Here is an 11,152-nt window from a genome sequence, read left to right on the forward strand (position 1 = left end):
GAGTAATAACTTCTTTTTCAAACCACCTTATGCAGTGGGTTGAACGTGTGCAGGACCTGCATCTTCTGTGCTGCCTCTTTGGAGCCCTGTCTCTCCAGGTAACCATCTCTTTTTTGCTTTTGTTCTTCCAGGGATATCTATGCCCATTCCAGTCATTGGTTTGCAGGATGACTCCAGGGTATTCATAAATGGGACTTGCGTCCTCAACGATGAGAACTTCGTCCTCATTGGGTCCTTCATGGCATTCTTCATTCCTCTCATCATCATGGTGATCACGTATTGCCTGACCGTCCAGGTGCTGCAGAGACAGGCAACAGTGTTCATGTGTGGAGAGGTGCCCAAGCAGAGGAGAAGCAGTGTGAACTGCCTCAAGAAAGAAAACAACACAGAGAACATTTCAATGCTTCACAATCATGAGGGGGCATCTCACTTGAACTCTCCTGTAAATAAGGAGGCAGTGCTTTTTCGAAAAGGAACTATGCAGTCCATCAACAATGAACGAAGAGCCTCCAAGGTCCTGGGCATCGTTTTCTTTTTGTTCCTCATCATGTGGTGCCCCTTTTTCATCACTAATGTCATGTCTGTCCTTTGCAAGGAAGCCTGCGATAAAGACCTCTTGAGTGAACTCCTCGATGTGTTTGTTTGGGTGGGGTATGTTTGCTCTGGGATTAATCCCCTTGTATACACACTTTTCAACAAAACATACCGCAGGGCTTTTTCCAATTATATCCGCTGCCAATACAAGACTGGTAAAAAATCAGCACTGCGACAGAATCAGTGTCTGAATGTTGCTTCAACAGCTTTATATGGGAAGGATCTGACTTTAACTAGTTACCGAAACGGCAATGAACTCAACAGCATGGAACTAGATGAAGTTGAGGAGGGCCTTGTAATGCAACCAGGGACTTCAGAGCTCTCCATAAACAGCTGTAATGTTGTAAGTGAAAGAGTGAGCTGTGTGTAAAGGTGGCTCACACAGCCTTTTGCTACAGTATATCTGTAGCCAAAATATATTGTATAAAAATGTAAGTGTTGGTCAAAGGACAATGTAAATATTGCATTCTGAACAAAACTTTTTTTTTTTTAAGAAAAAAAAAAGTTGTCTTTCCAGTCCAGTACTTAAAATCATATATATTAATATACTGCAGTGAAGTTTAAGGTTCTATATTTACTGTTAATACTAGATCAGAACTATTAGTTACTTTGCATATGTCATGGACAAAATGTTTGAATTCTTCTTCCAGTGCATGAACAAAAATGCTGAATATTTATCTCAGGTGGCATTTGCTGGAGTCCAGAATGGCACGTTTATAGTTATATATCAAATACATGCTATTAGACTTGGTCAGTATAACTTTCTTTTTCCAGTTGACAGTAAATATATACTTTAAATCCTCACCTCTATTTGTGCCGTGTAAAGACTGTACAGAAACCTGGCAGAGAGATATGATGAAAGCATGGCAGCTGTGTATGCAGCTGGCGAGATATGTCCTGTTAAGGGTAGTGGCTCACTGCCATACCGGGGCAATTTTGCACTTCTATGGACCTCTTTTAAATTTTGACTTCCTCTCCAGTCCTGCTGCGTTCTTTCTATTCACTAGGAGGCTTCTGCTCCCATAAGAAAGGTGGGGAATGCAGTTCTGGTGTGGCTTGGTGGTCCTGACTGGGATCGCTTGTACTCTTGGAGAAGAAGCATGAGAAACGGAGCCAGCCCCCGTTATCTGCTTTAACCATTTTACAAATGGAGATCCTCAGATTTATAAAAAGCCCTCCCTTGTTCTTATAGATAATCATCTGTTATGGGATGGGGGAAGTGGTGCTCAGTGTGGATGGCACTGCCTTCAGAGTTTGCTTGGATGATCAGAGTCTTTGGTTCACCTGGAGAAGAGTGCTCTGTCTTTGTAAGGGCTCATCTTCTCTATCCCCTCATCTCTTTAGTCATTAGCCCATTTTGCATTTGCTTTTATTTTTCAAAACCCAGGGATCTGCAGTGTTGGTGATAAAACACAGCTCAGGGTGTAGGGCAGAAGCTGCTGTGCTTGTGGCACACCTTGGGGTCAGGCTGTGAGGTTCAGGATACAGCTCCCAGGTGCTGCTCAGAAGAGAGGCATAAATGAAAGATCTCTACATTTTTCTCCTGTCTCAGGAGGTGATGGGCAGAGCTGGACAGAGTATGTGACTGGAATCATTTACTGGTGATGTGGTTCAAAAACTATGACCAGGGACAGGAAGGAAGCAGACATGGAATTATGACCTGGAGCAAGTCTACATGGAAGATTAATCTGGATTAACTTTTCAAATTGATTTATGCCATTTCACTCCCAAAGTAAATTATATTATATCATATTAAAGCCACTTATATCTTAATGAAAACATCCACATCAAGATTTAATGCAGTTTAACTAATCTGCTTTTAATTCACACCGTAAGTAATTTGAATTAATTTTCTTCTGTGTTCCTGTGTAGACAAACCCTCAAAGGCACCATGTCTTCCTGGCACAGTGCCTCTGGGGTGATGCCTCTCATGCAATTTCCTTTATGTAGAGTATTGTCTAATGCCAGATCTAGCCCATAATGTTTTTATATCTTCATTAACTAATACACAAGTGCTGCAGTCATCCATCTAACACGGATGCATTTAGCATGACTAACAGCCTCTGGCTATGAAAATCCTCAGAAGAGGTAAGCTTACATTAGGCATGGATAAGTTGTATTTTACTAATATGAACTGCTTGTACTCTAAGCTTGCTGTGTTCATCCCACCAACATTCACTTGTAGGGGAAAGAGAAAATTTTGGAAGTGCATTAGTGCAATGTTGTGCTGTTGTTTTGCTGTGTACAGCAAAAACCTTGCTAAGAGGCCACTGCCGAAACACATCATACGGGTTGCATCTGCTACTGGGCTGCTTCCAGCTTGAAACAGTGAAGCTGCTGGTCCTCTCTTCTCTTTCATTCCCTCCTGTGCAAAATCTATAGTACTTCCATGCAGGCAGGCAAGGTGTCCTTTGAGACCATAGCTTACTGCTTGCAGAAGGCAGCAGAGATGGACTGCGTACCAGTCTGCTGACAGTTTCACTGGCTTGAATGCTTGGGAATCTACCTGCCTGTCCAAAAAGGTCTGCTAACCAGCAGGAAAAGGACTAGCCAGAAACACAAACTTGTGCCTTCAGTGACTGCCCTTTGCTCTGTGTCAGATCTGAATATCTGAAACAGTAGAGAAAAATCAGAAAGATCACGTTGCTTTTGTAGCTCTTCCTCCCTCCCCTCGCTTGGGTGAATTCATAGCACATCTTTAACAAACACGTATATGTCTGGGTGTATATATATATGTGTGTGTGTACATATATATACATATATATATATATAAAAGCCAACCACAGACTTTGAAAGCATTTAGCAATAAGTTGAATTACAGTAGCTTCTAGCACATGTGAATAGGTCATATGTGAATAGCTCATTTGCCACAGCATCCTCAAACTTGGTGTAAGTCCACACAAATGCATTTTCTTTGCATAGGAGCCTTCATGTCTTACCCTTGCCAGTTCTGTTGTATGGGCAAAAAGGGAACCTACTATATTTGGATGTAAATAATGAGAACTGAACTGAGAATTTACAGAATTTTTATATATGTTTTTAAGAAATTCAGCACCAGAACTGTAAATATGTCAAGTGTTGCTACTCAGCTGGACCCGTTCTGATGTATGTTACTTCTATAGATAACCAGACAAGGGGACTGCCTTATAGAGCCTGTGTTCTCTCCCGGCCAGCGGGTGATAACATTTTTGTGAATGATTAAATACTGTCAATTGCCCAACTTCCTTTGGGTCATTAACATCAGGGTTTTGTGATGCTGCTATTAATTTATTAAAGAAAGTTTGTTGGTTTAATCACTCTTAATTTTTTTTTGATGGTCTATCAGAAAATAAATAAATGAACATGCCCTCTCTTCCTCTTATCTCTCACCAGTTAAAACATGTCCTGATCTAAAAGTATGTCTGACCGAAAAATAAAAGAACAAAAAATCAAGATAAGGAACTCTCATTTCTCCTCCCCCTCTTGAAGCATGCCCCATGGTTTCTTTAGTCACAGAAATTAGTGTCATCAGGTATCCCAACACTTCTAACCCTAAAGCTTGCTAAATATAGTAATGGTGATAAAATACTGCCCCTCTTCTCCTAACTCCTTCCAGTAATATATGTTAAAAATAACATTTTTTTTAAATACTTCAATGTAAAAGAGTTGATTTAGTTCTCTACAACTTAACCAAAGTCAGCTTGTCCTCACAGCAGCTTTGCTTCTCCTAAACTGTTGTCATTAACCATGCTGGTGCCTCAAGAAGCCCTGACCTGGGGCTGCCTGCTGAGATTACCTGCTGCAAGTTGTGTGTGAGTGCTCAAACCTCAGCTCAGGTACGATTTTATCATTTGAATAGCATGCGTGGTGATATTTTCTTTGGGTGAACAAGTGAAAATAGCTCCTTGGAAATGATGATGTAGGCTGTACTGTGCTGGTAGCCCTGTTTCCCAAAACAGAGACTGAGCATGCATGCAGTGGTTCTGACCTAGCAAACAAACTCCTCTGATGACTTGCATCAGGGAAGATGCTCATGGGGACCATCTATCATGCTTCTTCTGTAAGACCAGGCAGAATGTGAGAGGAAAGCGTTTCAGCTCACCGCCTCTGCAATCCACAATTACATCCATCATTGTACAGGCTGTGCAGTTCAAATGAATGAGTAGGGTAGGAATGTCAACCCGATGACATGGAGCATGGCATGGCAGCCGAGGGCTAGCACCGTCCTGAGCTGTAAGGGCTAGCAGCCTTCCCCACCAGAGGCCTGAAGCATGGCTGGCCATGTTTGCTCAGGCAAAAAGTCTCCCAGCTGAGCAGCCCAGCTTCCAGACCTGAGCTGGCTCAGCTGCGTCTCTGCTGTTTGGCTCTGTGCCATGCTGTTTAGCACAGCCAAGTCTTGGGAGTAGCACTCAGAGTCAGGTGTGGTGGCTTTGAGGACCTCTGTGGGCCTCAAAATCTGTCTTTTGAGGGCAAGGGCTTGCTCCTTCAGTGCTGTGCTCACTGAATATAAGACCAGTTACCCTGTATGTGTAAGAACGGAGAGGCACTTGGAAGGCAACGAGGTTCAGAGCCAATGCTGAGGATCCTTAGGGCATCCTACCTAGCTTCTTGCGATAATGACTTGTAGGTTAGCAATAACTTTTATCTGAGAGGTAATTTAAAGATGCTGATTTATGAGTAGTCAGCGTGAACAATGTAGTTATCATAGTGCCTTTTTCCCTACAGAGACACGCACCAACCACAACTGCCTTTCTTCTGGACAGTCCTTCCAGGAGGTTCATCACTGCCTCGGGGTGCGGTTGTTGCATTTCCCCCTCCATGTCAAGGGTAATGTGGTTGTGCAGCAGGCTAACTGCAGTCATCTGATGTGCTTGAGCCATGAGGGCCCTGGGTATGGAGACCTAAATTTCAAAGGAAAACTTATGCTTCAAAGAAAAAAAAGCAAACCACAAGCAGCTTTTCAGAAATACTATTTAGTTTTGAGCTAATGAAGCATGCTTGATATTCTTGCGGACAAATGATGCTAATTTGGCATTCCAAAAGCAATGCCCAACATGTGATAAAGATGCAGATGTCTCTTGGATGGATTTCCTCCCTGGGTCACAGTATCATTAGGCTAGCTACTTGCCAAGCCAAGAACTGGACTTGGCTTTATCTCCATTTCTCCCTGGGCAGAAAAGGCTTCAGAAGCTTTTTCCAGGGAAAGCACTTACAAAGATCACCAAGCATTTGGCAGGTACAGCAGAAGAACAGATGTGGACAGATGTACACACACACACAAACACACCAACACGCACGTATTCCTGCACATGAACACACATCCTAGAACCCACAGAGAGCCAAAAGACGTGTCTCCATGCTTCAGTCTTCCACTGGAAAAAAGGAAAAGCTGTTCAGCTGGAGAGGAAACCTGTGACGGGGAGATCATATGTGTCTGTAGGTGTCATTGTGAAACATGGACTATTGTAATGATGATGTAGAGGTGAGGCTGCACCTTACAAAACATTATTTTTTTTTTTAATTTTTAACTGTGAAGTTGCTATTGACTGTTCTGCCTCTCCTTCATTTTTCTTTAAGTCTCAGGCCTTCAGCTTGTTTCTTTTACCCACGCTGAATTTCATGCTCTGAAGCTGTCAGAAGTTGACAAGTATCTACAAGATGTGCCATTCCTTCTCAGCCATGCAGGGATGCTGCAATCCCATAACAACATGGAGATGGAGAGTCTTCAGGTGAGTGGTCTTAAATATATATGAGACAGACAATCAATGCAGTAAGACGTGCTTGCCCAGTAAACAACCACACCAGCAGTTCTTTAACCAGCAGTCAAATACATGAGCTTGGAACTGAACATTTCTGCTTAAAATTAAAATTTCTGCAACTACATAAAATTTTGCAGAAGGCTGGGCTGCTGGTCCAGAGTGTCAAAGATTTCTGGGTGCCCAGCGAATGGATAGGTGTCTAGCAGTAACAAAGGTCCAATAACTGATTGCTCTGGGATGGTGAAAGCAAGAAAATTATCCAGGCTGCCCACGGTGGGTGAAAAAAAGTCATTTTGAAAAATTAACATACTGGATCATTATGCATTACCTCTTTCATTAATGTTGCCTTATCTTTTGCTTTCCCAGAAACCTAAATACTGATTAACATGTGAGTACTATTTCCCCAGTAGCTTCCCAGGACAGTGGCTATTGTTTTGCCACTCCAGTGGCACTTGGTTATTAGGTGAACCAAAGACATGAATCATGCAGTGTCACACAGGGACGTGCTAAATCCACCATTCTGATCGTTCCTGTGCTTGAATTGTAATTACCACAATAACAAATTACATAAATTAATGTTTAATTAAAATATAGCCTAATTATCCAATGTATGTTTTTAATAGGATCTAATTGTGGCATTTTGAGTTATTTAAATTGCTGATACACTAAAAACAATCTGTAGGCTGGTGCCTGTTAAGCCACTGCCTGGTTGCAATAGTTAACATTTAGAGCAGAGTTTTACATGTGTGTGTGCTGCAGAACTGAGCTACTGAATGGCGTGGTGCTCATGATGGGTGCTAATCCAAGCCACTGAAATTTTTAACCAGGGTCCTGTTCTAGCCTGACTCTAGAACAGCTCTTCTGTGACTGTCTGTGGAGGAAGACTCTTATTGCCCCTCCTGCAGAGTGCACATTTCTGAAAGGTTGTGGTAGTGTTCAAAACAACAGGTAAGTGCCAATGTGCACTGGCTTGCATCTTTCCTAGGCATTGCTGAAGACGAATCTCCCTTTATCCCTGACCAGACTGTCCTATGATGGCATTTAGCAAAGCAGTGGGGTGCGTTGCTCAACCCATGCAACAAAGCAGGTGATGCAGCAAACCATGGTCAACAAATGGTATTTTTCCTTAGCCAGACCTTTACACTTTGGGGGTAAAAGAATATGATTGCCTGTTGTATTGCAGTCAGTTGGCACTTCTGCTTTAAAAAAAATAGGCTGCACTATGTGTTGGGCCTGAACAGCAGCCCCGGTGACAGGCATGGTGAAGGGACACAAGTCCAGGCAGGGGCACTGAGAGCCCTTTGGATGCGAGGAGGGTAAAGAGCTTGGCTTGTACCTCCTAGCAGCCAAGAACGGGGGAAAAAAAGCTCTGCAGGAGGACATCAGGGAGTGCTTGTTCTGACTAAGAAGGGAGAGGAGCTATTTAGATTGGAGAGGAATATTGGCATACAAAAAGGGCCAGAAATAAACTAGGAATTAGAAGCAGGTTTCTAGCAACTGCAGTAATTCAGGTCTGGAGTAGCACTTTCTGATGTAGGAGCAGTAACAGCAACCAAGAAGCCTACTGAGGGCTCAGCCCTTGCATTCGGACAGGAATTTATGTTACAGGGGTACAGCAGGAGGGTGCAGCTCAGTGCCCCATGTCCTCAGCTTGCCACCTGGCATTCCTTGGGCACCAAGCCAGCCATCTGCATCATGACACCTCTGACCTCCTAGGCGACACAGCCCAAAGCGTGGGAGGAACAAACATCTTGAAGCAAGAACACTATTTTTGGGCTGTGGTCCTTCCAAGTCCTGGTGGAGCCGTGAAAAATGCCACAATGTTGGAGGCAGGCAGGCAAGGCCACGCTGAGCCAGAGCATCTTCCGCAAGGAGGACATTGTGAAGTCAAGGGATAGCAGAGGCAGTGTGTTCCCAGCCCTGAGCCAAGCTCTCGTTGTGTGAAGCAATATTTCATTTGCATTCATAGAAGCATCCAGAATTAACCAGTTCAGCTAGCCCAAGCCTGACTGCTCTCAGTCACTTATGTTTTATTTACCCACAACTGCATTTTCGTGGACACTGAGTATTATGGGACCCAGTCTTGGTCTGCTCTGGGGAGCTGCAGCGTTGAGGTAATGTCCTGTAGGGCTGCCATTAGCTGGTGTAGCTCAGAAAATGCTGGTGAGCGGCTTTGAGGGCTTTGCACTGACTGACTTGTTCAATGCTTTTCTTTGTCGCTGCATTTCCAGCTGCGCAGCCAGGAGTTTCATGTTTTTGCTCCAGTGAAATAAATTGTGTTGTTGGCTTTTTAAGCTCTCTGTTGTTAAAAGTGGACTCAGCTAAACCTGGCAGGCAGCAAGGTTATTGTTTTCTCAGTGTGAAGTTTCTAAATAAATTGCCAGTATGGGCAAAATTTTCTGGGCAGCTACCAGCTGAGAGAGTCTCAAAGGTTGGGATATATTTCCAATTCAACAGTTAAGAGCAGGAACACCATCAGATAAAAGGCATGGAGTGTCCTCTCCTGGACTTTATGCAACAGATAGGGACCTCTCAGTGGCACAACATCTCTCCGCAGCTCCCCAGTTCTGCTGACGGCAGCCAGACCCTGCAAAGGACGTTTCGATACCTGGAGGCAGACGGTAATCTCGGTTGTCTCTGGTTTCATCTCCTGTGTAAATTTTCTGTAGCTGTTCCATGGAGAAAGCTTTGTGCGCTGAACCTCGTAGCACACTGCTAAGCCTTTTGCATCTGTTTGTTGTTACCGAAGTTGGACTTAGGCATCATGGCCACACAGGCAGCGAGGCTGGGGGAGACAAGGGTGATGTGTCTGCAGGCAGATCAACAGCAAATCTGGAGCGGAGGGGAGCTGGGGAAGGCTGGATGCTTACAGTGACGCGCATTCACATGGGAAACTCAGCATTTTCAGTTTACCTGGCGTGTGTTCCAACGCAAAACTTCTTTCCAACTGTGGGCAGATAAACAGTTCTTCAGTGCTCGGAGTCTGACCCCATTCCTGGGTGGTGAGGGACTGCTGTGTTTACAGATTTTAGTCTTGAAATACAGACCTCCTTTTCCCAAGAACATCATATGTCTGGTATGTGTGTTTTCTCCATCACTGGGTGAATTCCAGTGAAAAACATTCTGCCATCCTTTGTCTTTTTAAATCATGAAGATATCTAGGTAAGTGAATCATATCTAAGAATGTTGTTCCCTGCTTTGGGAACAACAACAACAAGGAGAAGAAGATACTAGATATTTATTACTTTCTTTTTTCCAAATGAAAATAAATCCTGCAAGTCACTGATGCTTTGGAGAGTTGCTTCAGAGGCATCATTCAAACACACCAAAGGTGTGACATGCCTTTACCACCTGTATTCACAGCTTCCCAGGAAAGAAAATATATGTACTTTTTGCATGATGACAGATCACCATGTCTCAAATCAGTCCCATGCTGCTGCAGGAACTTGGGGCAACATTTTGTACCTTCTAGCAAAGGCAGGGCAATACAGACTAACTTGGTATCTAGGAGAAGGCAGAGGTGCTGCTCTGGCTCATGTCCCTGTTGATCCCCACACTGGGGAGGAAGGAGGGTGCGGGACCATGCCCGCGGGGTCCCTGCACTCAGTGGTGCACCTGCACTCAGATCTCAGTGGAGTGAGACCTGAAGTTTTTTCCTGGGTGAGCCATCAGAAAGGAAAATGTCACGGCTGTATTTAGGATTTGTGATTTCGTTTTTGAAATGTGTCTGGTGGCGTGACACCCCTGCTTATGTGGCATTTCATTTCCTGAGCAGGACAGTCCCGCAGTACATCTGCACAGGTACCGGCACAGGAGGCAAGAAGCCCAGGGAATGCAGCAAGATGAATATTGCTTTCTGGTGCAAACCTTGCAGTGGCCATCGCTCCTCAGCGGGTTGTTTTATTTCTCTGTACTCCAGAAAGAGGATCTTGACACAGACGGTTTGCAGAGCTGCTTCAGCTGTTCAGACAGCTCAGCCACAATATGTTGCCTCAAATTGTTTTGTTAAGCACATGCATCAGCTGTACTTGTTTGCCTCGAAGCTATGAGAACCACACATCCTCCTGAGAAAATTCAGAAGACATAAAGAACTTGACAGTACTCTCAAATGTACCCTGCCACACAAAGAAGCAAGCTGCAAACCCACCGCAGCACATGAAGCTCTTTAGATTTACTGATGATATCATTAGCTACTGCACTCCCAAAGCTTCAGCATCTGAAAGATGAAGCCAGGTGGGCTGTGCAACTTTGCCTCCTTTCAGGATCTATGCCTAGATCTGTGGTGGCTCAATGATGTGCTGAGATGCGCGGTGGGGTGGCTCGGGGATGGACATTGTGAAGGAGCTGATGCTATAAGGACACAGAGCGAGGCACAGTCCCTGCTGGGCTGAACCTCCAGCTAGAGCTGATGGGGTATTTCTAGGGGTGCTCAGTGGCAGAAGGGTAGGAGGTAGGGCAGGGGCAGGGCTGGCATATGGCATGGGAGACACAGCTTCAGTCAGTGCAGCAGCAGCACTGGATCATGGACGTGATGCCACAAGGCACAAGGGCTGATACTAGCCAGCAGTCAGCCCGGTAATGAATTATGGAAAGAAGGTGTGGTACTTCTCTACTTAGCGGCACAAAGAGAGCAAAACTCATCTGTCTTACGGTGAGAGAGCCTTGTCTCTTCTATTTAATTTTCGTGCAATAAATACTGAATTCTGGCAGAAGCGAAGCTGCACCTGCTTTCCTCCTCTGCGATGAAACACAGATGCTGACACCCAGTGGCCATGGAGTTGCTAGTGCCTTTACGAGATGGAAAAGCTCAGCAGAAATGC

The 11,152-nt window shown here is 44.4% G+C and overlaps 1 protein-coding gene across 10 annotated transcripts in view; it reads left to right on the plus strand.

Annotated features, from left to right (window-relative positions):
- Positions 1–1,404, plus strand: part of HTR2C (5-hydroxytryptamine receptor 2C) — a 310,851-nt gene extending 309,447 nt beyond the window's left edge. For all 10 annotated transcript variants that reach the window (XM_083797960.1, XM_083797967.1, XM_083797968.1 and 7 more), the window contains one exon: positions 132–1,404. In XM_083797960.1, coding sequence (XP_083654086.1) covers positions 132–964 — 833 coding nt within the window. In that variant the 3' untranslated portion in view covers positions 965–1,404. The remainder of the gene's footprint in view (positions 1–131) is intronic.
- The last annotated feature ends 9,748 nt before the right edge of the window (positions 1,405–11,152 follow it).

This window comes from Anser anser, assembly GCF_964211835.1.
Source record: "Anser anser genome assembly, chromosome: 13".
NCBI lineage: Eukaryota > Metazoa > Chordata > Aves > Anseriformes > Anatidae > Anser > Anser anser.